The sequence below is a fragment of the Pipra filicauda genome, unplaced genomic scaffold, assembly GCF_003945595.2.
Source record: "Pipra filicauda isolate LSUMZ 115617 unplaced genomic scaffold, ASM394559v2 scaffold96_size2947999_pilon, whole genome shotgun sequence".
NCBI classification, from domain to species: domain Eukaryota; kingdom Metazoa; phylum Chordata; class Aves; order Passeriformes; family Pipridae; genus Pipra; species Pipra filicauda.
In genome coordinates, this window is record NW_024105164.1 from 1,791,037 (window position 1) to 1,818,743 (window position 27,707).

Genomic DNA, 27,707 nt, shown 5'->3' on the forward strand with positions numbered 1-27,707 from the left:
GGTGAATGGGAGGCAGTCGGCCGGCGCCCTCCGCCTCCGCCCTCCCCGTGAGCAGCGGGCCGGCAGCGAGGCGCAGAGTGGCCGGGCAGCCGGGGGGATTTACTTTCTGACAGCGGCAGAGCAGCCCGGGCCGCGGGGCGGGGGTCAGCTTCACCCCTCTCTCAGGATTAAGGCCGCCCAGCCGAGCCCTCATCTGGAGCCGCTGTAAGTGCCTTTCCGTCCTCAGCCTTCCGGGCGGGCTTCTCCCCTTCTTTCTCCGTGAGCCCCTCCATGCTAGCCCGGCCGGCCGTAACCTTTTCGACGCTGGCACAGGGCAAGAGCATCCTCAGCGGGGCGGCTCGGCGTTCCCTGCCCGGCAGCACCGGGGCAGTCCCGCTCCCGCGCGGGGCCCGCCTTCCGTCGCCTCCCCGGGGGGCAAGGGGCGGCAGCCAGGTGCGAGCGGGCGGATCGTGCCCTGCCTTGCCGTCCAGAAGGGGTCCCGGGGCTGTGCGCGGTGCAACTGTCCCCCGTCGCTGCGGGGAGCGCTGCCTGCCCGGCAGGGCGCGGCGATTCCACTGCTCTGTCCTTGTAGGGCCCGGCGGCCCCCCACTCGCCGCCACCGGGTTGCCGCAGCCCCGGCCGTCCCCTCGAGGCCGTCGCAGGCCCCTTCCCAACAAGCGCAGCCGGAATCTCTTGCCGTTACTAAACTTAGTCATTTTCCACTCGGGCGAGCGGGGCAGGGGCTGTTTAAATTAGCCGGGGCTCGCTGTAAATAACGGCGCTGCGGGCTGCGGCTCAGCTGTCTTCAGGGTCCAGGAGAGAAGGGCGCGGGGAGCAGAGGCGGGGAGACGTCGCCGGGGAAAAGGAAGGCAGCCCGACGGCTTTTGGACAGTTGGATAAATGATATTTATGTAATGGGCTAGCTCCTGTTTACAGCAGAGCCGACCTCCCTGTAGCGCCGGGAAGAGGCGAGCCGGCCCCCGCGGACGGAGCGAACCTGCCCCGGGACGCCGCTGGCTGCGGCGCGCCGGCGGAGGGTGCCGGGGATCCGACCGGGAATAACAGACCTGGTCGGGCCGCGGGGGCGGGAGCGCCGACCCCCGCGGCGGCTCTGCCGGGGACATCGAGCCGCCCTGGCGGAGCGCGGCCGCCCGGCGCTGGGAGTCTGCGGGCAGAACCGGCGGTCGGACCTCCGGGCGCTTGCACGGGCTCTCCCGCCTCCCCGGCGCCGGGGACACGGTGTAAACTGGCGTCCCTCCGCCCCGCTGGTGCTTGCGAAGCCCGGCCAACTGCAGCGGGCGCCCGACGGAGACCGATACCGTCCGCTCCCCCGGCTATTCCCCGCTCAACGAGTGCGGCTCCGGGAGAAGGGCCAGCTCGCCAGCTCGGCACCCCCTTGTCCTTTCCCCCGACCTCCTCCTCAGAGCGGGAGTAAGGAACGGGTTCGTCCCGCGGCCTCGGCTCTGGAGGGGGAGGGCGGCCGAGGCGGGGGCCGATGCCCGCGCGTCGCCGCAGCTGCTGGAGCGGGCTCGGCGAGGGGGGGGCGGCGGGCCCGGTGCCGCCGAGCGGGACACACCTGTCGGCCCCTCACCCGGCGCCCCCGCGGCTGGACAGCTGAGGGGACGAGCGGGGAGGGGGCTGGATTCCCCCCTGGCAGCGCCAGGGCCTTGCGGAGGCTCTGGAGGGAGTTGCCGCAGCCCCTCCGTCCCTGCTGGGGTTGGGCAGCTCGAGGCAGCGGTCCCCCGACCGCTCTGCGCCCCTTTCCCGCCCGGCCCGGGGGGTTACCGGCTGCGGAGCTCGGCAACGCACGGGCGGCCACAGAGGAACACGCTGCTGCAGGACGCCGGTGCCCGGCAGAGCTCGGGGGGGTGAGCACCCGGCCTCCGCACCCGGCTGATGCTTCGAGCTGGCGGCGCAGGAATCAAAACTAGTCTGTCATCTACCTCCCCGTTCCTTCACCTGAGAGGGAGGCAGCTTCCCGACCGACGGGCCCACGATCTGTCCACTTTCTAAGTGGAGTCTAGGGTTGAAGGCAAAGAGAGGAATTTGTCGTCCCCCAGACAAGCTTGTAGGTCTTCCACCCATGGCCTGTGACCTGGAGGATGCCAGGGATGAAATGGCTCTATCCCCTCTACAATTTCGGGAGATGCTAAAAGCAACTGCTCAGAAAAGTGTCTTTCAGGAGAGTCACCTCTGTTCCTGTCCCACCTTACAAAGACAGAGAAAGGATCACTTTTTTGGCGATGGGATCGGGGTCTCCCTGGCTCCCTGCACCACCTCCCAAGCCCCTCAGTCTGTCGGTGAGCTGAAGGGATGAGTGTTTGTGCAGGCTTTGATGGTGCCTTGCTGAGAGGGACAAAGGAGCCTACCGGCTCCTGAGGGACTCTCAAAGCATGGTAGCTGCTTTCAGTCTCTGTAAATGTCTGCTGAAGTGGAGTAGGGTTTTATTATTATTATTATTATTATTATTATTATTATTTTATGTTAACAAATTGTTGCACCATGCCCAGTACTCCTTACAAGGAACCCTCACAAGGGAGATGTCTTTCCCTGACAGCCTGGCGAGGAGTCTGGGCGAGGGTGGTGGTTTTCCTGCTATTACTGTAATTACTGAGTTTGCCTGACCTGCAGCCCAGGTTCTCCCCATGAAAGCCCACCTATGTTCCTGAGTTGTCTCCTGAGTTGTCTCCTGTCCAAGACACTAGTTTAAGAAGCAATATCAATCTCTGTCAGAGAAACTGTTGCAAGCCTCACTTAATATCTATTGCATTTCTATAAGGGCTTAATTCAGGCAATTAATAGATCCGCAAATTGTGATTGGATTGCAAAAGCATTGGTTAATGTACCCTACAGAGAGGTGGCAAAAAAGAATGGCATCTTCCCTCTGTCAGATGCTACCCAAAACCTTGAGATTGAGAGGTGAGGCTGACTTTGGAGACTGCCAAAAAGAAAAAGCCAGAAACCTGATCTAGGAGACCGCTCCGAAAGGAAGATGAGATGAGCTGGGGACATGAGGTCTGTCTCGTGACCTGGCACATGTGCCCTGGCTTTGGGGACAGGGGAGGTACCTGGGCTGGGAACGAAGTCCCAGATGGGGAGAACTGCTGGTTTCATGCTATGTGCCCTGCATCAGGAAGGCAGCGGGATGAGACTGTGGGGCTATGAAGGGAGGAGGGTCAGAAACAGGAGGCTGTGGCATCACTGAACAGGCTTATCTATTTCTCTGGCTGTTTAAAAATGGGAGATTGCTATTTACTTACGGCCTGATGGCAGAGGGGGCAAAGCTCTCTCTCTTGCTGTGGGCCACCGGGGCTGAAGGCATTAGGCTGTGCCCAGGCCGGGCATTTGCTGTTGGCTGGGGAACAGCCTCCACCAGCTGGTGTTGAAGTTAGCACTGAGGCTGTAGGAAGAACCCTCTCTTGTCAACACCCAGCTGAAATGGGCTGGGGTTTCAGACAGCTGGAGAAAGAAGATTTCTGAGGCCAGTCCGCCACACTTCCCTTCCTCCCCTTTGTGTGCTGCTCCCCCTTGCCAGCACCCCTGCCCTCCTCCCACCTCACCTCTGAATATTAATGCCTCTGGCAGATTGGATAATAATGTGACTGGGAATTGAATGAAGCTGGTTATTAGCTCTGGGCTTCCTTGGGGCATTTAAGGGAGTCCACAGGCTGATCTTGGAAGCTTGGCAGCACAAGGGACCAAGGCCAGACTCGGCACAGAGGGGGTTGCTTCTGTGGGAAAGGTTTTGCTTGAAATCCTCATCTCCCTCTAACCCCAGAGGAGGACAGGTACTGCAACCTAGCCAGAGCTACAAATTCCTGTGGGATGGTTAGCAGTGGATCTGTTGGTTTTCAGCAAAAATTAACTATTAAAAGTTGTTTTCAGGAAGGAACTAGGAGATCTATCTGGGCAGAAGCTGAGAAACATTTCTATTATGAGGCTTTGAAAAGAGATGGAGAGTGTCAGAGTATTACCAAGCAGATTCAGGAAGGGGGCAATCCTCTGCATACGAACAGGAAATTTCCTGTTGATTGGCAGGGTACAGGTTCAAGCTCGTAGCACTCGCTTCTGAAGAGCTGCACCGTATGATCTCTCTTCTCAGGAGCCTCCTAGCCTTTCCGTAGGTGAATCTCTGGATGCTGTAGCATGAAGGGAAATATCTCTGTTGAGCAGAGGAGAAACTGAGCTCTGGCAAAATTAGTTGATCTGCCCTAGAAATACAGTCTCTGTTCCCAGACCCTCAATCTGATGCTCTTTGCTGTCTCCTAAACCGCAACTCCACCAGTGTGTAAATAAGCATTTACACACTGTTGAATAGTGCAAAAGAAGAGGGAAACCAGAGCCGGGTTTGCAGAAACTGCTATTAATTTTGTCCATCTCACTTTTCAACTGTTCAAAATGTTCAGAGATTCATTAATAGGGCTGTAGCAGCTACTAGGGATTTCAGCTGATCCCCAGGTTGGGGAAGTTGGGTCCTGCCTGAACTAAATTAACCCCTCAAAATCACCATAAGAACTACTGTGATTAAGACACCGGTTTGTAAACCCCTATCAAACAAGTTCCACAATCCCAAATCTGAGAACCTAAGAAACTCTGGCGGGAGGATATAGTACATATGCCACTCTAGATCTCATAGTCCTGGTTCTACAGGCTACTCTTTTTAAATAACTACATTTATTTGCTACTTGGGGAGCTTCAATTGTGTGGCATGGGCTGGAAGGCTCAGCACCTGCAAAAACTGAAAAAGTACAAAAATAGAATAAAATTAGCAACTGGAGAGTTTGTAGTTACTTTCACCTCTCTCCCTCCTCGTTCCTTCTTGCCATCAACCTCATCTAAAGCCGAAGCATCCTTCCCACCACCCATTGTCTCTTCTCCCCTTCCAGTGCTGCCATTTATGCAAGTCTAATTTTCTTTAGAAAAGCTGATTATAAATGACCATTGTGAAGCCTGAGGATTTAACTGTAAATCAAGTTGACCTGTCTGCATGTGGACATTTTTATTTACTCATTTTTTTGAAAAGCAAATAAACATAGAATCCCTCCCACATAAAGCAGCTCCCCACTTAGATTTGAACACACTTTAAAAGAAATCTCTTTTGTTTTAGCCATTTTTATTTCCTGTTTGTTTCTGAGCTTAGACTTGACAATGAAAACCACATGAAATTCCCTTTTTGTTCCATCAGATTTATTTTTGGTGCCACAATATCCCAACTTCCAGTTCTACAAGTTGGGATATTTTTTTTGTTTGCATTTACTGCAAGGCTATTTTTTAAAGCAAATGTGTGGAGGTTTTCTTTCAAAATAAAATAAGTAAGAATTTCTAGAGGACGGGATGTATCAGGATGATTTAAAAAAATTAGATCTTTATGGTAAATTAATTGAGCTGTTAAGGTCAGTATTGGTATGGATCCGTAACCTAACCAGGCAGAAATACCAAAGTAGAATATGCACTTTTGTGTCCCATTTAAAAGGGTTTCACAGCTTAATATGTGTTGGGTAGTTTTTAATAACGGTGTTTAAAAACACCAGTGCCTGAGCTCAGATACGCCCTAGTCCCGGGCCAGGGTGGGAGGCTGGAAAGCCGTTCCCTGCAGTTCCTCCCTGCAGGAGAGGTTGCTCTCAGGGTGACAGGGGGCTGGGCGGGCAGAGGCATTTCTTGCTGTACGGCCCCGTTCCTGGAGCGGGCTGCCCCGTCGGAGGGAGGTGGTGTGACCCAGGCAGCAGCGTTTTGAGACGGCTCACATCCCTCTGCCCCGTCCCTTTTCTCTCTGAGCCGCTTTGATGGGATCGCCCGAGGGCCAGACTGGCTGAGTAATTAGGGCTCTGCAGCTTCCTCTCCTACCCGCCCAAACTGCTTACCTCCCAAGGCTCCGCATGGGATGTGGCCTCGAGCAGATGGAAAAACTAAGGATTTGGCGGGGGAACCGGGGAGGGGAGAAGGAAAAAAAAAATAAAAGGAGAAGCAGACTTTGTACACTGTCCTCAGGCAGCACACTGCATTTCAGGATCCCCAAAAACCTCTTGTTTTTGCTGCTTGCAGTGTCTGTCGTGCCCGTGGATTTAGGGACACGGGACATTTTGCCACGGCCCCGGGTGGGGCACCTGGGCGAGAGGCTGCGGGAGAGGGGCTGCCAGCCCCCCCTGCTTGCCCACCCGCCCTTCCTCCTCTTCGCCCCCGATGCCCACGATGTCACTGGTCGCTGCGGGTGCACGGCAGGAAAATCCGGCGATCCGCGGGCCCGATCCTGCCAGATCAGACCCCGCGCAAAGCGCTGGAGGATCGGCCCCGACAGTGTTTGCTAATAGCCTTCCTCGGCCCCTTCAAACAGTGTCTGGGTAAACAGGCTGACCTTCGGGGCATGTTGCAAGGTCCATAAAGACGGAGTTTGTGGGGGAGCAAGCTCCAGCATCCCTCCCGGAGCCACTCGCCTCCCGCCCCAGCCCTACCAGCTGCAGTATCGCAAGGAAGAGGGGAGGAGGGATACTGCGGGCTGAGATCATCCGCTTGTTTTATTCACAGCGGCCTTCGTCCTGCAAGGGTCTTCCTGCCAGAGAGCTTTAAAAAAATTTAAATATAAATTGCTAGGGGGGGGAAAAAAAGACAAATCATCAGGAAACTTTACAGTCAGACGCAGCAGACATCAGCTCCCTCCCGCGCTGTGGGTTTGCGCTGTGAGACAACACATCCTTCGGAGAAAGCCAGACGTTTCTAGGCTCTTGTTGCTTTAACCAACAGAGCTGCTCTTTGGCCATGGTGGCTGGTGGGGACATCATGGCACTCCTGGCAGTCACCCCTTCTCCCTTGGCAGCTCTGCAACCTTCTGGGCTCTGACAGGTTGTATTAAAACAACAATCTAGCACCACCCCTCCAAAAAAAGCTTCTTTCTAGCTGCTGATTTTGCCAAGTTTTGTCATAGAACAAATGTTTATGATCAAGTTGAACTTCTCCAGAAAGGATTTCCAGCAGAACTGCTGATGGATGGCGGACACTGGCAGTTCTACAGTGCACCAAGATCAGCCAGCCATAAGGGTGTGACATGCTGATGGCAGGGGATCCTTCCTGACCTTCAACCCTCCCGCATCACCCGCTTGATTAGGGGCTTTCTTAAGCATGTTTACTAATTGTGAGAATCATTTACATCTTCGATAAAATCTGAGTCATCCACTGCCCCCTCCATCTGCATACAAATCTACTGACAGCAGCTGGAGTCACAGAGCTCCAGTCCTTGATCTTGCTATCTGGGCCTCCCTAAAATGGGCCAACTTTACAGCCACAGACTCTGCCCAGCTTCTGCAAGCACAGCCCCCACAGGAATTGGGCCAGTTTCCTTTGACTGCCAGAATAATTAGTCAAATTCATGCAATCGCCCAAATAAATACAGCAACACATACCGATCTGCTGATGCCAGGCCCTGGTGGCCTTTGCTGTTGCATGAGCAGCGCGCGTCCGGCCCTGAGGTGCAGGCAGGCTGCCTGCGCCTCTCATCCCTGCCCGGGATCCTGGCTTGCAACTGTCTCATCTCGCTCCTGGCTCTGCAAGAGTCCCTCGTCTGCTGTGGCTATGCAACTATTTCTCATATGCAGACACAGGCAGATCCCTCAGTGGTGGCATGGGTTGCTTTGGAGCCAGCTTGATGGGGCTGTGGGAGTGGACAAGGGTAGGCAGGGACAAGTGGGGTCAGCGTGTTCAGGCCAGGCCAACGCTTTAGCAGGTCCTTTGTTTGGGTTACAAGATTTTCACAGGTAGAATTTCTTACTGAAATCAGTCTATTTTCCCCCTTCCCTAAAACAAAGGGATTAATTTCCCTGAAGGACTTTTCTTACCCCATAATTGCAGACCATGCCCTCACTCCCAGCACTCCTGCACTGTGGAGCCGCACCGTGCCAGCAACTTTGTGCGATCAAAATTTGTTTGGGCAAAACTGAGTCTTTGCTGATTTATTTTGTTCCAGATGCCTAACAAACAAATAAACCGTAACAAAGCGTAGCTTTATTAATATAGCTGCACAGTCTGTCAGAAAGAAAATCCTAGTTCTGGTTTAGAGAGCCGAGGTGCCAAAAGCCCCATAGAGGCTGAGCGTCCAAGGGACATTGGAAACCCAGCTGGACACAGCAAGACCTGCTGTACAGTGCTTACAAGAATGCAAGAATTGTGAATGTTTAGTTTAGGGAAAAAAACTTTGCAGAAAGTATGGCAGGACTTTTTCTTCTGTGCTAGGATTAGAAATTAATTTTCAAATTTTATGCGCTATTTCAGAAACTATCTAGGTAGGCTAAGGGCAGCACTGAGGTCCACAGATACTGATGCAAGTAACTTGCCTTAAGCCAAGCCCAAGCATGTTACCCTGCCTCTGCAGAACCCCATGCTTTAGCTCAGCAGGGTCTGCACCAGTCTGGGGGCCACAGACACACCCACTGGGGAGAATGATGCACCATGTACAGGGCATGGTGGCATCAGGGCACTTCCACGGCACAGGAGCACAGTGTGGCCCATCAAATAAGCGAACGGGACACATTCCATTGTGGGCTTTTTTTTGCTGTGGACATGGATATGGAGCTGTCAATCCTTGGGACATTTCCATTGTGATAATCCTCCGGAATACAGGCAATCTATTAACTCTCTGCTGCCCAGAGCAGAAGTTTCAGCCATCACCCTCCTCTGCAGCTGGAGGTTCCTGTCAAAGTGAAGGAAGTGAGTAGCTTGCTCTCACGTTGCAGGCTGCCGCCAGCCCCGGGGAAATGCATTAGGCAGTGTCCAGCAAGGCTGGGCATTTCCCTAACACCTCTTATCTGAGGATCTGAAAGCACTTAAAGGAATTTTGCTTCATTACCTTCACCGGCTTAGATATGCTCATTAACATGATTTCTGAGATGAAGGATAGAGTCCCAGAACAGTCAAGTAGTTTTACCTACATCATAAACCAAGTCAGCCGCAGCACCTTACCTTCCACCTCACATTATTGGAAACTTCTCCACAGAGCCATGCACGCAATGAGAAACAATCTGAACCCCCTTGTCAGAGAACCAGCCTGTGCTGCCAGCTGTGGCTAGGAAGCCTGGCAGCAAGGGCCCGGGGCTGCTGCAGTTTGCATGGCACCATGCACTGCTGGCAGTGCTCTACAACCCGCAATGTTTGTGGGGCAGTGCCAGGCAGCTTGTTCTGACAGTAAAGATACTAAGTGCCTCAGGGAGCTTTGCAAATTCCTGCTGATGGGAGGAATAAACCCCCCAAATCATGTTCCAGGCTTCAAAGCAGCACACACCACTATGAAACCAGTGCCAGAGCTCAGGGGTTAGTGCCCAGCTGCAAGGACTAAATTGAGAAATAAAGTTTATTATAACCTGTGACTCAGCCCTTGCTGGAGGTCAGTGATCCACTTCTGAGTGTGCACCCGAAAGCACTGCTCAGCCAGCCTGGGGCTGTGCACAGCCTGATGTTTTTGGAAGCAGGCAGCTTGGCTCTCCTGTCCCATAATGGCCCTGTGCTCTGGGTCACCAGTTGGCTGCTGCTGTTTATCTTGCAGTGATTAATGGTCATTCTCGGTTCCTGCTGCAATTCCATTAAGATTAGGGACTTAAAACTACACTGAGATGTTTAGCACTGGGTGACCCTGGTCTCCCCATAGTTGTATTTCTATAATCTTGAGGAAACAAAGATTAACTCTTGTCCCGCATCCCATACTTTTTGCTTTCTAGCAGCAGGGAAAGAACCCTTTGCAGACAGTGCTGGTGTTGGCTGGCAAAAAGACTCTCAAGTTGCTGAGCAATTCATGTGCTGTGCAGGTGTAACACTTGAAATCCCAGCCTGCAGGCACTCTGATGACACCATTCCCTGAACAAACGCATGTATCCAGAGAACAAAACGCTCTTCCAGGCGGGAACAGGCACAGCCTCAGCCACTTCCTCTTTGACAGGGGGCAGAGGAAGAGGCAGAGGCTGTTTCACCTTAGCTCAGCCCCTCACAGGGTCCAAAGTACAGAGGCAGATCATCTTCCTGAAAATGTGCAGTTAAATAGGGTCCCAAATATTTGTCTCTGCTAAAAGTAAGCCAGCACACAGGCAATGTGAGCATGGGAAGAGTGAAGCAATCAGCAACGCTCCATCAGGAACTGCCGATTCCCCCCAGCAGTTTGAATTCTGCAATTGATGAAGCAGGAAGAGACAGCTCTGACCCTAAGAATCTAGTGTAACCTCATACCTTCACCTCAGGCAATGGAAGAAAGAAAGGACACTTCCCTCCAACTGATTGTGGAGTGCCTTTCAGCCTGAGGGATAACCCTGAACTCTTTGTGGAGATCAGTGATTCCAAACAGAGGATTCAGCTACCCTGGCCCTGTCCGGAGGTAGAGGCGGTGGAGGAAGCTCACAGGTCCACAGGGCCATGCTGATCTGCTGGAGATAGGCCAGCTTAGGGCTTCCCTCCTACCCTTGGGTCACCAGTGGTCCTTGTGCTGCTGCCTAGGGACCTGAAGCATCAGGTCCCTGCTGAAGCACCCCTGCAAAGCCATGGGAAGCCAATACAAGAGACAGCTTTTCCCTCCAGATCAACCTGCTGAAGCAAGTTCAGCAGGTAGCCTGCTCCCCAATGGTAGTGCAGAGTGTCAAGCAGCACACGCTTGTCAGTCTGAAAGCAGCTCTCAACAGGCAACATCCACATCACAAAAGCTGTATAATTAGCCTTACCTGGCTTGAAGTTAGCCATTATGTTTCCTTCCTGCCCCCTCAAAAACAAAAACCAACCAAACAAGCAAAGGCTTCTTTGCTACCAGGTGATGGAGCAGCATGATACTGAGAACCAGTAGAGGGGTCACAGGGACCCTTGTTTCTTTTTTTGGGTAAACAAGGTTGCCCTCCTCATGTAGGAGTGCCCTCCTTCTCCCACCCCAATAGCCCTGGCTTGGGCAGCTGGGAACTGACACAGATATAGAAAGGAGGTGAATTTAAAAGGAGAAAAAGCCTCAAGCCAGAACTGCTCTCCTGCTCTCCACCATGCCTGTGGAGCAGGGATGGCAACTCCCTCTCTGGCTGGAGGGTCTTGCACAGGTGGCCTCAGCACCTTCACGTGGGCACCAAGGGGAGGATGCACACAGGCAGTGAATGGAAGAAGAGGAGTGTTTGTTATGAGTTTGCGAACGTTTATCTCAGGAGCAGTAACATATGTCGATGGAAAGAGTTACAGGTGCTGGAGCAGGCTAGGAGTCATGGCTAGTTTTACGAAACTGAAACCTCTGAGCAAGCCTGGCTGCATGGTGCTGGTACAGGAGCTGTCCCTAAAGAAACTGTTCTTTTATGTTAAAAGAAAGTGAGATGAAGACTCAAATGGAGATGATAAGTTTGATTTTATCTAAAGATGTTTTTGAGGTGCCAATTTCAGTAACTCCTTGAGACCAGGCAAACAACTTAGTAGAAATGCCACAAAGGTTTAGCGTTTACTTTCTTATGTCTCTGCCTAGAGTTAGATCTAGCCAATGTGGAAGAAAGCTCCTTTATTTGAATCCCAAAGGGCTGTATAATCTAGAATAATACCTACAGCCTTTTGTGTCGGTAGCATGAGGTTACCTTTGGGTAAATACATTGGTACCGAGCTCACATGCTCTCCCCATCGCAGACTTTTCCTGCTGTTATAACCATGGTGAGCAGATCGTCCCCTCCCTTTGCTTTTGCTTCTCCATGACCTCCTCACAGCGAACTGAGAAGGCTTTCCTTGATGCCACCACATATGGCACATGCTATATGTTATGTAATTACAAATATACATACAACATCTCCTCTTTGAAATCCTCCTGGTTTTAAATTCAGTTCAGAAAGCAAACATGCTCAGCCACAAGTCCCAGTTTCATCTTGAATACTGGCCACACTTTAATACCAGTTTTAATCTAGGTGCCCACTGTATCTCTGAGGCAGGCCTAGCATGCTATGTTGCATCCAGCAGCTTGGATCAACCTTGCAACTGCTGCACTGGTGCAGTCAAGAATGGGACATGAATTTTCAGTAGCAGGACTGGGTCTCCCTGAGCACTGTACCTTCTGTTGTCTTTTACACCTATGGAACCAGCTGTAAGATACCACTCCCTGTTCTTAATATTTTCACTCTAGTTCACACAGATGAAAGCAGTGCAAGATGTGCAAAAAAAAAGCATACAGGACCCTGCACAGAAGGACACTGTCCTTGAGTCACAGCAAGACAGGAATCTGAATTCCTCCTTAAATCTGGTCCAGTACAGAGTCAAGCCCTAGAAGAGAGGAAATTGTGCTTGACAGATGCAATCATATGCAAATGGCTGTAGAAGAGGGGAAATTATCATCTACAAACATTGGGCAGAAATTCCATCTGCTGCAGCCTCAAGAAGGGCTCTTAATAAATTCTGAGACAGCAAAGTGACACACATCTTAATCAAGACTTAATCCATGGAATTAATTCACTGTGCGTTTCTGCATAATTCTGAGAGTAATGCTAAAAGCCATGGCAATATCAGCAGCAGATGGACTCCCCCTACTCCATGCAAAGGTATTAAAGAAAACACAGCCCCTGTCACATCACTTTGTGTACGTACACATGGCAAAAAGCAACAGGGCTGTGCCCTGCTGCTGCCAGCAGCTTAACACAGCCGGCAGACATCAAAGGTCAGGCTCGCCACGAGGTGGAAATGGAAACCAGCCGCCTGGCAAAGATGGAGCCCTGCCACTTCTCTCCCATAGGAGAGGAGAAGCCCAGACCAAGGCAAAGGTCTGGGAAACAGCACCAGGGCCCTTCATTAGATGCTGCTTCCAGAGAGCAGTGACTGAGGCTGGTGTTGAGACAGATCCTCCAGTAGCCGAGAAAGGCTGGGAGTGGAGACCAAGTGTAGGGGAGGGCAAGAAAAACTGCTAGGGGGTTTGTGAGTGAGATCAGTTGCAGAAGCGAGCCAGATAACCATTAGAAATGGCTCCCTGCCCTCTCACCGCAGTCTGGGAAGCACGCTGCAGGTATGGGGATCAGCCTTGCCAAGGGCCCTGGCGGCAGCCTTGCACAAATTGACAGGAGGCTTTAGACAGCTCTGAAAATACATTCTTAGTCACTGTCATCCATCTCCAAAGGAGGTGCAACAGCTATGTGATTAATCTCTTGTTTACATGTCTAAACACTAGCACAGTCCAGACCGCCTTCAGCACACTCCCTCCCTGACCTGCATGGATTTGAGGGGCTGAGCAATCCTTCACCACCTAGAATCCAATCTTTACAACTGACCTCCGCATGCAGTTTGGAAGTCCCAAACACCTGGTCCAAACCTCCCTAAACTCAGGGGTCCCAGATCCTGGCACAGTGCATTGGCTGCTGTTATGTTTTAGAGGGAGCGGATCCCTAGCTGGGAAGGTGAGGTGTCAGCTGGGGGTGGCTGAAGCTTCAGAAGCTGCTGTGGTCGCCTCCAAGTGATCCAGCCTTCATAAACCATGCACTGGTGACAATGCAACATCCTGCATTTGCCAGGGTTATGATCCAAAACTCAAATTAAGGGCCAGCACAGGGCCAGCTCACCTTTCCAAGGGGATGTGGCCAGACTTGGAACACTTACTGCTTCACATCTGCCTCTTCATGAGCATCCAGTGTGGTCCAGAACAAAGTGGTACTCTCAGCCGAGCTCTTCTGGGCAATACAGGTGGAGGGTGGAGGGGCCCCAAGGAAGCAAATGAGAGAATAATCATGAGAATAATTGATCTTGAGACAGAGAGGTGAGGAAAGAGGTGGCAGAGGAGTCACAGTGATTCCTGCAATTGTGTGGAGCAGCACTGCCAGCTTTCCAGTTGGAATGCTTTCATCTAGGGGAGATGCCTCACCAGTAAAGAACAGTCACTTGAGGGGACATGGGGAGCCTTCAGTCAGGATGACCTAAGGTTGGAAGTGAACTGCTTCTGCAGCCAGGATCACTAGTTCCCAGGCACCCAAGGGCATGTAATGTGATTCCTGTGTTAATTCAGGTTCCAGAGGCCCTTATGTACCCCAAAGGAGTCCACTTACACTGCCTGGGTCCCTGCTTGTAGCAGTGGCTGTGCAGGCAGATGTGCCTTCCTATCAGTGCCAGGCACAGGAGTGCTTTTCTTTTGGGATGTGTGCCTGTAGTGCTCTCTGGGCAGCTTTAATTGGGCTTGACCAGCTTGTGGAGAAGCAAGATAGAAAGAGGGCAGGGAGGATGGGAGAGGTGGGATGACTGGGGAAGGTGCTAACAGCCCTTGGCTGGCCCAGAACCACTTCCTCAGATCTCCATTACACAGCATGCTCCCGGCGTTGCTATTTCAGTCTGAATGTCACCTATAAATTGGAGGCTCTTTCTCTGAAGGCTGCAAATAGAAGTGTCACTAGATGATCTTTGATTTATAGAGAAGCTCAGCAGAAAGCCAGGTATGCCCATTTTCCAGCCAGGAAACTCAAAGGGGTCCAAGGATCACACAGGGATCCTTTACTTTTCCCAGACCTTTCCTCAAGGGTTGGCAAGTCCCTGCTGGAGGGTGTGGGGAGAGGTCACACACATAGATTCATCTCCCTGATCACCCTGTGACTGCTGTTTTTCAGATTCCTCCTCCTCTACCACCCATCCCTGCCCCATGGATTTCAACCTTCTGGCAGACGCGGAGGCTCGCAGCCCAGCCTTGTCTCTCTCGGACTCTGGAACTCCTCAACACGAGCACAGCTGCAAAGGGCAGGACCACAGTGGTGAGTGCAAGGCTCAAGAGGCATGAAAGACCCTGACCTGTCATTTTGGGTTGATCTGGTTCACCAGTGGCTTGCAGGAACCAGCTGCAGGGCTCCCAGGGATACACGGAGCTTCCTGTTGTACCGGGAGCCAGCACAATGGTGTAGCAGCACGGCTGTCCCAGCAAGCAGGGAGAAGGCATAGGGGTGCATATGGCAATGACAGCCATTGGGAAGGCAAGAGCACCATTCCAACCATGGAGTTGCCTGGCCCTGGCTGCAGGTAGCCACTGCTCACAGAGGGCACAGCCCATGGCAGGCAGGAGCCAGGCAAGCCAGGTCACAGTCCAAGCAAGATTTTATTGTATTTGCCTGAACAGTATCCCCAGAGCAGTAGAGTTCTCCCCACAATACAGGAAATCTTATCCAAGGCACAGAAGGCTACACCTAATTTTAAACTGCCCCCTTTTTTTTTTTTTTAACTCTGTTTAAATTGTTTAGGTTTAAACTTTCAATGCTATAGGTAAACCATGGGCTGAACTTCCCAGGTTCAGGCAATAAGAAAGAAGGGAAGCACTGTCTTGCTCCTGCTTTGGCTGAAAAAGCACGCTCACCTGTGCCTCGGTGCAAGGCTCTGCAGCAGGCTGTTGCTCTCCCCAGGAGGTGCCTCTGACCATTCCCAAAGGCTGAACAAACCCCAAGTCTGCTGCATTCTTTATCAGGCTCTGAATAAGAAACATCACCATTCATACCTGTTTAGAAATCAGCTACCAAATGCTATGGCTTCCCCTGGATTTTGCATCTATCCAGTGACTGCTCCATCCCTTGTCACTCTGGATGTGTCAGGACAATGCAAAGCTGCTCCTGCTAGTGCCAACATGAGGGGAGGTGAGGGCTGGGGACAGCCTACTGCTCTTCGTGTAAAGCCTCCAGGCTCACCCATGTGCAAAAGCTAATGAGTATAATGATGCAGATTAACATTCCCCAGAGTAAGTATCATGAAGGGAGTTACGGGGGGATAACTATGGTCAGAGAATCCACCTGCCAAATTCCCCAATGCACTTGTACCTTAGTTGGGCACATCCCCAAGCTCAGTGGCTCCTCGTCAGCTGCTTTGGATGCATGACAGCGCCTCCATTCAAGTGGCCTTCCCAATCATGCCCACCCTGGCATGCCACAGAACTGCCAATTTAGGCGCTGACTTTTTTTTCCATTAGGCATGAGCAGCTAATTCCAGCTATGACCACAGTCGTTTCATTGAGTGGGCGAACGTGCACAAGATTTATTCCACAGCCTATTCTGGGGTGACAATAAATGCTGGATGCCTGGCTACATCATTCCTCACTGTCTTAAATGGTCTAGAAATAAAATGGTTCTGGGAGGTGAGTGTTTGTCAACTCTACCTGCATGCTGAGGCTGGCAGCTTGTGCCTTTGCACCACAGGCTGATGGCAGCCACACACCAGCAGTGTCAGGCAGAGCAGAGCTGGCTACTGAGGGCTGCCCGGGACAGGACAGGGCTGCACTTCTGGCACTTCCTGAAGAGAGCAGCCTCCCTACTTCTCTTTGGCCCTGTTTCATTAATCCACAGAGTAAGAGATCCCGAGGAAGTGAACAAAAATCTTGCTTGTCTGAGCTCAGCTCTCAGGGATCTCAAGTGTTCTCTGATGGTATGGCACGGTTTGTGACACCCCCTTCTGTTGGTTTCATTAGGCAGCACAGGTAGGAGGAGAGCAAGGATGAGGAGCGAGGTGGGTAAAGAACTGCCCCACATTCCCCCATACTGTGCTTCTCAGCATGGATTCAGGGCACCCACATCCTTTGTGTGGGCTCCCTTCTTTCTCTGTATTGCCACGTTGCTGACCCCCACTGCAATGTCAAATCTCTGCCCCATTTACAGAGAGCACTTCTTCCTTGCATAGAGAGAAAGCAGAAAAGATGACATTCCCTATAAGCAATGCTCAGAAAGAGCCACAGGTAGCAGGCATGGAAACAAAGAGGACAAGATGAACTTGTAACTGCAGGAATTTTTCCAGGCTCAAAGTCAGGATTCCTACTTCTCCTTAGACTTAACAAGATTTATGAAAAGCTCTACACCAGAAGATATTGAGAAGATGAATTGAATACCAAAGCAAGATACTTCGTGATCCTTTCCGCCTAGATGCAGCCCGTAAGCCAGTGCTACCTTCGTTCCCTCTCGGTATAGTTTCTTCCTGCGTGAAGAAGGGCAGTCCTGAGCAGGAGCTCCTGATTAGGGCACAGTCTCCTGCTTCACAGCAGCCCCTTTGGAAACAAACATTTGTCAGGGACTGGTGAGAACATATCGCCTGTATGCATCAGGCTTCTAATTAACCCAGGCTCAGCAGATGAACAAACAAACCAAATGTTGTCAGTTCTTCTGTACTGAACCATTCCTAATAACTAGCTCAGATGTGGTGGTATCACTCCCCTTTTAATGTTTTGGAGATGGATAATGCATGAATCTCCCTCTTCCAATACTAGTTTAGAGCATTCAGCTAGAGAAGTCAGATTTATATCCTTGTCAAGAACCACTATCAAAAAATTCACATTAAGAGCATGCTTCCAAGAGTCCTGCTGAACATGGGATCCCCACACAAAGATGCTCATGGAAATGAGAAGAGTACCACAAGACCACAGTAAGCTCTTTCGTTCCACTTTTCAGTTCCTATGGCTTTGTCTGTTTCAAGAGTGCACTGTGACAGTTCTTGTACAGATACACCCTGGATGGAAACACAAGCTGGTCCTGGCACTGGGAACAGGACGCGGCACCTTCCTGCTTGGAAGAACCAGCTTACATCCTGCTGCTGTGAACAATGGCCATCTCGCTCTCCTTGCATTCACATTCCTGCTGGTGGATAGCATTTGATGTGCCACAGAAGGAGAGGTGGGTGGTGAGGAGCCTGTGGGGAACCCACATTGCTTCAGTCAGTGCAAGACATGCCCACAGAAGCAAACCTCTGACCACACTCAGGCCTTCCTCTGCTGAGAGCGAGCACCCCTTCTGCAAATGCTCCTGTGACTCCAGCATTGCTCCCTTTGGAGAAAGGCAAGTACAAGGAGGGTTTTCCAGGAACAGCAGGAAGATTTCTGAATTAACAGACTGTCACAGGAATGGGGTAGCAGCACCAGGTTCCTGAGACAGGAGCATCTTCAAGGGCTGGGCTCCATTAAAGCACCTGCTGTTAGAACAGCACTGCCCTGCAGCAGAGTCCTTTCTCTGTTGAGGCTTAGATACTTTTAAGTTTCCCCCTTATGCCCCATAAAAGCTAAACGGAAAAGATGGAGCCTATTTTCCAGAGCATATCCATCTGACTTGAGGAACCCTTTTTCTCCTCTCTCAACTGTATTCCACGCTACTGTTTTCTTGCCTCTCTGCTTTTCAAGGGAACATACCAGATACCTTCATGCTCAGATTTTTCTGGACTTTGAATCCTTTTAAGCTTTCCACTCAAAGAATCACAATCAAACAAAAATCTGAATTTCAGCAGAGTGATGTCAGGATTTTTTTAAAGGTTTTTCTTCTAAGTGGAACAGTTTGAGAGCTTATTTGCAATAATTTTTATTTAGTTTAGCTCTTTCCCACTGTAAAAGGACTCTCCTCCTGCTGAAGACCTGATTTTCAGTTGGAAATACTTCACCTCGCTTCTAGATCAGAGGTAGAAGGAGTTGAACATCAGAAATTATTTGTTTTCACTGGAATAATTTTCTCCTGTGGTGACTCGTTGTGATTCTCAGCAGAATTAAACACAAGCTAAAGCTTTCTTCCATCATAAAAAGAAAATGTCCCATTTGAGCACTTGGGCAATCTATGGAGGACAACTACAGGGAAGATGGTTGTGTTTTCATTCTGCCCCTGTTTGCAGAGTACCAACAGCATCAGAAGGGGCTGTGGCACAGGGAAGCACCTGGCTGCCCACCTCCAACCACGGCAGCCCAAAGCTCAGCATTGAGACATTGTCTCAGTGCCCAGGAGGAGGCTGAGCTGTGTGTTTCGGTTAGATACCAGTGTGAACGCTGGAAAGTTTTGAGACGTTCATTTAAGGGGCAACAAAATGAAAGACATTGCCTCTAGGAGAGGAGTCTCTGAGTGAAGAGACAGGCAGAGGCAGGAAGAAAGAGAGATGCTGGAGTACTTCGTGATAAGGTCTAAGAGAGGCCTTTTCCTGCCTTTTAAAAATCAAAATATGTACACCTAAGTAAGAAGGTAGAGGAGCAAGAAGGGAGGAAGGGTGAAAATTTGTGTTTCTCAGGTTTAGTTAATTGAACAGCCTCAACTTGTTATCATTGGCAATTTGCCTTTTCCCATCACTTGTCCACAGCAACATTGCTGTGCCATAAGCATCAATTTCTCTTCAGTTTTTCTAGAGGACACCTTAGGCAGAGAGTTTTAAGCAGAGTAAGAACCTGCTAACCTGGGTAAGTTCTGCCGCTATCACCCATGTGAACTGCGACAGATGAAAACCAGAGACTGGAAGTTTGGAAAATCTAAATCCAGTCACTTGCAAGATAATATCTATTATGGCAGTTAAATGATGGCAAGCTGTGCTGCATCAAGGGGCCATTGTTTTTGGTGCAGGGTGGATGCCTGCTCACAAGGACAAGGGAGGGAAATGGGACCGTAAGTGGTGGCTGAAGTGGAGGGGGACCTCACTGAGCATGCACTTGCTCCAAGGATAGGCTCCCCAGCTGCATCCAAGTTAACTCAGGGGATGTCTCCCATTTTTCTGTCTCTCACACAGACACAGAGAAGTCCCAGCAAAACCAGACGGACGACTCCAACCCTGAAGACGGCTCGCTCAAGAAGAAGCAGCGAAGGCAGAGGACACACTTCACCAGCCAGCAGCTCCAAGAGCTGGAAGCCACTTTCCAGAGAAACCGTTACCCAGACATGAGCACCAGGGAGGAGATTGCAGTCTGGACCAACTTGACAGAGGCACGAGTCCGGGTAGGACTGCAGCTCTTCCACCTTCCTGGGCCTGAGTTTGTGGGGAAGAAGCTGGCTGTGCTACAAGGATAAAGCTGTCCCCAAATCAGGGAAGGAATTGGGAGCACTAGGAAATTTCCATTTTGGAAACACCTCACCAAACTCTACACTTGAGATTTGACACATTGAGCCACAAACGTATCACCCCATGCTGGTTGTGCCTTCCCCCCCCAAGGCCACCTTGCCATTACACAGGAAGATACAAAGCCCAGGTTCTGCCCCACAGAGCACCACCAGCTGGCTGCCTCGGCCTAGCAGACCCCTTCCTTGCAGTGCCATCATTCCCCAGCCCTAGCCTTGCTGGAGGGCACTCTCTGGGGTTCACAAACCACTGTCCAATCACAGGCATGGTATGGCATTGCTCCAGCTGGAATGAGAGCTTCTCCCTGCTACTAGAAATATGAGTTGGCAGCACCATGAATAGCCTTCCAGCAGCTTCCATGCTCTAGGAAGTTAGATTGTTTGAGCCCCTCCAACACTAACAGATTTTCCTGTTAGGAGGCAGACTTATAATACCACACCCTAAGCTGGTCCTGAAGTAAAGTAAAAACAAGAGAGGTTATTTCCTCCATTCAGCAGCTCTCAAGACACATCCCCCAAATACTTTGCTCCAAGTCACACAGCCCCAACCCCACCTCCTGGCTTTGGTCACTTGGAAATACAAGAAGTATTTCCCTCTCTTTTCCCCATATAAAAGGCATCTGTTGAGTGAGATGGGTTTTATTCTGCATGTTGTGAAATGGTGGTGGTTGGAATTTGATCTAGGTGGTGATTCTTGCTGGGAGATGACCCTGCAGCCCAGACATCTTGCTGAAACTCTTTCCTGATGTTCAGCCTCCCAGCTCCCTGGGAGCATCCCTGGCCCTTTGCTCTGGGTTTGCTGGGCAAAGAAACCAGGGCAAGGCCCCTTCCAAGGACAGCCCAGAGCGATTCCCATGCCCTCCTTCTCTATCTCTTGCAGGTCTGGTTCAAAAACCGCAGAGCTAAATGGAGGAAACGAGAGAGGAACCAACAGGCTGAACTGTGCAAGAACAGCTTTGGAGCCCAGTTCAATGGACTGATGCAGCCTTATGATGACGTGTATTCCAGCTATTCCTACAACAACTGGGCCACCAAGGGGCTCGCCACCAGCCCGCTCTCAGCCAAGAGCTTTCCATTCTTCAACTCCATGAATGTCAGTCCCCTCTCCTCCCAGCCCATGTTCTCCCCACCCAGCTCCATCACCTCAATGACCATGCCTTCCTCCATGGTCCCTTCTGCAGTGACAGGAGTACCAGCCTCTAGCCTCAACAACCTGGGAAACATCAACAACCTGAACAGCCCGAGCCTCAACTCTGCTGTCTCATCCAGTGCCTGTCCTTACGCCTCAACAGCCAGCCCCTACATGTACAGGGACACATGCAACTCCAGCCTGGCCAGCCTGCGGCTGAAGGCCAAGCAGCACGCCAACTTCACCTACCCGGCAGTGCAGACGGCAGCTTCCAACCTGAGCCCTTGCCAATACGCTGTGGACAGGCCTGTATGAAGGGCTGCCCTCTGCCAACCAGGGACTTGACCTTAGCCTGACAAAAGGAGACCTTTAGCCCTACAACAGCGTACGTCCTGCAGAGAATGAGAGCGAACATGAGAGCGTAAGAGGGAGAGGGAGAGAGAGAGAGAAGTGAGCAGGCAGACAAACCTTTACAAAGATTTGTCTATCGTATGGTGAATTTTGACTGTCTTTCCCCTTCAAAACCCCTTCCCTTCTTGCCTACTAAAACTCCTCCTCCTCCATAAAGAAACCAAAACACTCTACTGGAAGCCCTAGTGGAGAAATAGGAGCCCCAACATGCAGGGTGCCTGACCCACGGGCAGCAGAACCAAGTATGTTTCAATCTTCCCCTCCAAACTCCACAGGGGTGAGCCCCCCAAATCCTTGGAATAGCGTGGGCAGACACACTTCACCCCTGCAGGGCATAGCCAGAGACAGGACAATGTGGGTGGTGCCATTTGGTGCTTGGCTGACCCATTTTCTCTGCACATGTGCAAGACTTCAGTTAAAGATATCTTGCCCATTTATTTATCATAAGGATAATGAAGCCAGTAAGGAAGCCTTGTCTCAATTAATTGGCATCTCTCTTTATAATGCATATATACACATGGCCCTTCAGACTTGAAGTCTTTAGGAGCTGGGGGTTGTAAGAATATAAAATATGTGTCTGTATATATATCTTATATATATGCAAATACATATATAGACATTAAAATATGCTTTTTTGTTTTGTATGTGAAATAACCTACAAAGTAGACCTTAAAACCAAAAACCCTGTAAAGGAAGCACATCCACTGAGGCAGTGTCCTGCCTGTCATGCTTTACTGCTTCAGTCATTTCCAGTCAGACACAAACACTGTTGCCAGTGTACATCCAAAACACCCCTTTTTGCAACCGTCAGCTCCTCCTTGCACATCTCCTTCCCTTCCCTTCTCCAAATCCCATTTCCAAAAGAGATAATAAAATAAAAGTTGGCACAATCCCTTTAAGCTTCTGCTTGTCTGGTTATTGAGAGCACAAACATGCATCTGAAGATTTTTAAATCGAGTGCCATCAGCCTGGCAAGAGTGAGCATCTTTAGGAGCACTAGCATGAGGCAGCCCAAGCTGGAACAGGGGCTGAGTTCTGGAGGAGCCAGTTTCATCCATTCAGTGGATGAAAGATATGCCTGACTATGCAGAGCAGAAGGCCAACTCCAGCACATGTTTCTCGCTATTTCCTTTGGGAGCCAGTGGGGAAAAGTCAAGACTTAGTTTAGGTACTGATTTTTCAGCCTGAGGTTTTCTATGGAATTAACATTACTCCAGATCACTCTGATTTCTAAACAGGACAAACTCAGTCAGTACCCACACAAGGTAACTAGTACATGCCAGCGTGTGTGGCCAGTGTCTCTGCAGGCTGGCCTAGTTGTCTCAAGTTTCTCCTTCCCAGTGCTGCACGGAGATGATGTTGTGGTCTGTCTCTGCAGTCAAAGGTATTGCACCATGTAGGATCCAGGCCAGGTGACAAACCACACGCCAGCTCTGGGCTGAGAGCACTTTGTACAGTGACCTAATGACTGATACAACCACATGAAAACCTTAAAATCTGCAGAAAACAGAGAAAGCAAATAACGAAGTAAGCAAGTTGGCAGCAGAGAGCTCTGGGAGAGGTCCCTTGTTTTTCAAATTCCAGCTGCCTTCCTGATGCAGCTGGGCCAGTACAGCCTTCCACATTCGGCTCCCTCCCCATGGGGCCAGGACATGGACATCATGCTCTCTGGTCCAGCACAAACACAGCAGGTTTACTACATGTGTACTCCAAACCTCCTCCAAGACCTCTCTCTCCCACACAAGTCCCCAGTACCTTCACAGCTATGTCTTCTTAGTACTGCAAAGAAAGCAGGCCATTTTTAGCAGGGTCCTGCTTATTCTGAAGACCTGTTAGGCAGATAACTTTGTCACTGGATACTTCCCAATCTGCAGATTTAGCAAGTGCGCATTCTCCTCCATCATCCAGGTCATTAGTGGAAATGCTGAGCAAAACCAGTCCTGGAACAGATGTCCCTGAACCTCACTCAACAGACCCCTTCCTTTTCAACAGTGACCTGTGGATACTTCTGGTTATAATTATTCAATAGGTTTTGTACCTACCCAATATCTCATCTAGATGGCAGCAAGAGCTCTTCTTCACCATGCCATTGCTCTGTCATAAAGGAAATTTGGATTATTTTGACCAGATTCCATTCTTGATGGGTCCATATACCTCCCATTCATCTCCACTGCTTACAAACAGTGAGATTGTTTGTTCTAGCATTTTTGGGTGGTGATGGGGCTGGGATTTAACTATCAGCAGTCCCTGGATTTTGGTCTCAGTCCCTGTTTTGAAGAGGGGGTACAAAGCTTGCATTTTACTGTCTTTCCAAGCTTCAGTGTCTCTCAGGAGTTCTCATAGATAACAATAACTAATTCTGGGATTGTTTTGTGTGAAGTTCACCACACCCAGATAGTCTGAAAAACTCCTGTTTATCTAAATACTCTCTTGCACTTTTCTTATTCAAGGACAGCCTTCAGCCCCCATCACCGGCATGGCTTGTGCTCTCCGTTTCTCCGTAGCTGTCCGAGTCTGAAGACTAAGGCAAAGTGCACCGAACAGTTGGGTGTCCTCAGTGGCTGCCGTCAGTGCTTCCCCTCCACCGAAAAGCAGCGTAGCACAGACCCTGTTCAGTATCCTCTTGTTCATACAACGGGGGATGTTTTCTGACTCCCCTTGCTTGGTGCGTGCTGTCAGTATAGCCCCGAACGGCGGGGTGGATGCGAACCTCCGAGCCCCTGCTGCGCGTGTTAACAACTGGGTTCAGGTAGACCCACGGCTGTGAGAGGTGGCTCTAATTTCTGTCTTAATCGCCGTTTCGGACCCCGTTGCCGCCGGGCAGCGCGGGCGGCGGGTGTCACCTACCGGCGGGCAGCGGATGCCGGTGGGCATCGCGCTCCTGCCCCGCGCCGGAGGATGGATAAAGCCTCCGGAAAAAAAAGCCCCTCTTGCTCCCCGCCGGCTCCCTAGCCTTGCTTCATCGGTTCTAGCAACCTGGGGCCCCGTCTACTCCCGCCCCCAGGAAACCTTCCTCTTCGCAGCACGTCCTCTGCCCGGCCCTTGCCAGAGCTGCAGGGCTGCTCCCCCGCATCCCGCAGCCTCCGTACATCCCTTCGGCTGCCCCTAAGCCAAGCTGCTCCAGCTGTGCAAGGGTCCTCAAAGACGCCTTCAGTGGGGACCATGGCTCCCCCTGAGCAGTGACTCCTGCATGAGAGGCAACCGATTGCTCTTCATTCCCTCGAAGTAAAACAAACACCCCCCCCCACCAACCCAACAAAAATAGACAAATCCTCAAGATACATCCCCTCCAAATCATGCCCACTGTCTGCTTCAGCTCACCAGCACACGTAAGAAGGACTTTTCTTCACAGAGTACCAGGAGGAGTCATTTCCAGAGAGCTTCAGGGAAATAGCACTGACCTGGGAGAGTGCTGTTATTAGCTCCCTAAGCCCCAGCAAGCACCACCACTTTACTCTCACCCACAGCTCAGCACTCCAGAAAACTTGCCAAACAGTAGCAATAATATAAAACACATGAGAAATAGAAGTCTTCCCCTTCCTAGGTCTGGTAAATTTATTGCTATCTCTTGTTTAGCCAGAGAGAACAGCAGAGCAAAGGGGCTAATGCTGGGCTTGCCGATGGTGTGCATTCCCTGGGGAGCGTGTAGGGCAGGTGGGGCAAGGCAGCACTGGAAAGGGGGTACCCTCACATTCTGAGTGGATGGATGTGGCCATCTGAAGAGCTGCGGTGCCTCTTGAAGGGGGAGAGAGAGTCTCTGCAACACACCCTCAGCAAACCCTCCTTCTGCTGGGTTGATTCCTGCCCCATGAAAGATACTTCCTACCCAAACAGCATGCACGGATGGGCCTACAAAGAGCTCTTCCAGAGGTGAAGTCTTCTGGAGATGCAGAGCCCTGCCTCCAGTGCCCTGGTCTGCACTGCGGAGTGGGGCGGCACCAGCAGAGCAAGGGTAGTCAGATAGCTCACTTATCCCACAGAGCATCACCTCTGAAGCATCAAAAACATGTCAGGCATTTTAGGCAGAAAAACAGTAACACCACTTTTCAGTGTTTTTGTCTGGCTAAGCCCAGAGAGTTGTGGGGAATGGAGCTAAATCCAGTTGGTGGACAGTTGCTAGTGGTGATCCTCAGGGCTCAGTTTCAGGGCTGGTCCTGTTTAACATCTTTATTGATAATCTGGACACAGGGATGGAGTGCACCCTCAGTAAACCTGCAGAAGACATTAAGTTGGATGACCTGCTAGAAGGTAGGAAGGCTCTGCAGAGAGACCCAGTCAGATTTGACCAATGGGCTAAGAACAACTGCATCAAGTTCCATAGGGCAAAGTGCCGGGTCCTGCACTAGGGTCGCAGCAACCCCTTGCAGCACTACAGGCTGGGGGGTGAGCAGCTTGAGAGCTGTTTGGCAGAAAGGGACTTGGGGGTGCTGTTTGACAGCTGGCTCAATTCGAGCCAGCAGTGGGCCCATGTGGCCAAGAAGGCCAGTGACTTCTTGGCCTGTATCAAGAATAGTGTGGCCAGCAGGACTAGGGAAGTGATCATCCCCCTGTACTCAGCCCTGGGGAGGCCGCACCTCGAGTGTTGCATTCAGTTCTGGGCCCTCACTTTGAAAAGGACATTGAGCTGCTGGAGCATGTCCAGCAAAGAGCAACAAGGTTCCTGAAAGGACTAGAAAACATGTCTTGTGATGAATGGCTGAGGGAGCTGGGTTTGTTTAGTCTTGAGAAGAGGAAGATCAGGGGAGACCTTATCACTCTCTACAACTATTGGAAAGGAAGCTGTAGTGATGCTGTGACTGGTTTCTTCTACTGTGCCTGCAGTGAAAGGATTAGAGGAAAGGGCCTAAAGCTGAGACAGGGGAAATTCAGATTAGATATTAGAAAATTTTGTTTCACTGTTAGGGTGGTCAGGCATTGGAATAGATTGCCCAGGTAGGTGGTGGAGTCACCATCCCTGGAGGTGTTTAAGAGACTTCTGGATCTGGCACTGAATGATGTGGTTTAGTGTTTTAGAGGTTACAGTGGAAGCGCTGCATTGAAGGCTGGACTTGATGATCCTAAAAGTCTCTTCCAGTCTTGATGACTCTATGATCCGGTGTTTGTGCAGATGCCTGAGACAGCTGAGGGAGCATTGCTGGGGCAGCTGTGGGCACATGTAAGGAGAGAGCTGGCAGTTGCCTCACCAGCACCATGCTTGTCATAGAAAGTGCCCCAAATAGCACCATGCAGGAGAGAGATCACCCCATTACTCCCATATGTTCACCATCCCCTCCCTAAAGAGAGCTTCCAAATGTGGAAGGCAGTTTATTCCTATTCTCCAAACACCTCAGCTGACTGCTTCTGCATTTCCAAAAGCTGTGGAAGGTGCTGTTACACTACTACCCACCACGCTGGGAAGTCCAGAGTGGGAGCCCTTGTCAGGGAAGGCTGGGCAGGACACAAACTGATGCCATCTCCTGGGATAAAAGTGCAACCCACAGCCCTGTGGTAGGTTTCTAGCCCACTGCCTCAAACAGCCAAATCCCATTCACCAGGTAGGAGCCAGCACACAAACAGAGGCTTGGACACTGGGGTGCTCCTGGCCAGACTCAGGCTCTGAGGCTCATCTTGACTTCATGAAGCACAGTGACTTTGAAAAGCCACATGCTCAGTTCAGATGGCAAAACAACAGCCTGAATTTTATCATCTCTCTCTCTCATTTCTAGTTCCCTCATGGTGAGCAAAGGGGCTCGAGAAGTAAGACCAGCTCTTGATGACTGCAGAAAGGGTAAGCATAGAGGGACTGAATCTGCCAGATACCTTGCTAACCCTCAGAAAGACAAAGTATTGAAACAGAGAAAGCAACGCTTCTCTCACAGTTCTGTACAAAGGTCAAGTACGAAAAAGACATAAAAAAAAAAAAAATCAATCAATCAATCCATATGACAGCATTTATTAGTCATTTTAACACATCACACAGTGGCAGAAGTCCTCTGAGAGGAGTTGATCCTGGGACCCTTCCGCCTCTAGCCCACAGGGCTGGCCCTGGGCTGGGACCATTAGCAATGCCTGGCACAATCTGCAGGGCAGAGCTGGACCCTTCTCAGCTCCTAGAGTCTGAGACAGCAGCTAGTCAAGTTAAATAGATTGTTTAATATTGTACAAAAGGCACACCACAGATAACAGCCATTAAAGTTCATGGGATGCAGTTCCTCACACCACAGAGAAGACGGGAGAGCCTGGGAAGAGCCCCTCCCAATGCAACCTTACAACACAGCAGGGATTTTCCATTTCAGTGCTGTTCCCACCAGTAACCTATGGTGGCTGCCCCACATGCAAAGTAGCCGTAGGTTTGGGCTCTGTTCTCCTGCTCTCCCCCAGAACCAGGGACCATGGAGAGGGTAGTGCTGTTTTGAGAGGACTTTCCCTACCTTTTTTCCAAGGAGAGTCTTGGG

The 27,707-nt window shown here is 50.8% G+C and overlaps 1 protein-coding gene across 2 annotated transcripts; it reads left to right on the top strand.

Moving 5' to 3' along the window:
- Positions 1-22,172, top strand: PITX3 (paired like homeodomain 3). 2 transcript variants are annotated; one of them, XM_027719135.2, is made up of 4 exons: positions 1-204; positions 14,529-14,669; positions 19,408-19,613; positions 20,614-22,172. In XM_027719135.2, the coding sequence occupies exons 2-4, from the start codon at positions 14,561-14,563 to the stop codon at positions 21,175-21,177; spliced, it is 879 nt and encodes a 292-aa protein (XP_027574936.1). In that variant the 5' UTR covers positions 1-204; positions 14,529-14,560; the 3' UTR covers positions 21,178-22,172. The 2 variants fall into 2 exon arrangements, with proteins under 2 accessions (XP_027574936.1, XP_039233842.1); XM_039377908.1 differs by lacking the exon at positions 1-204 and adding an exon at positions 1,728-2,279.
- The last annotated feature ends 5,535 nt before the right edge of the window (positions 22,173-27,707 follow it).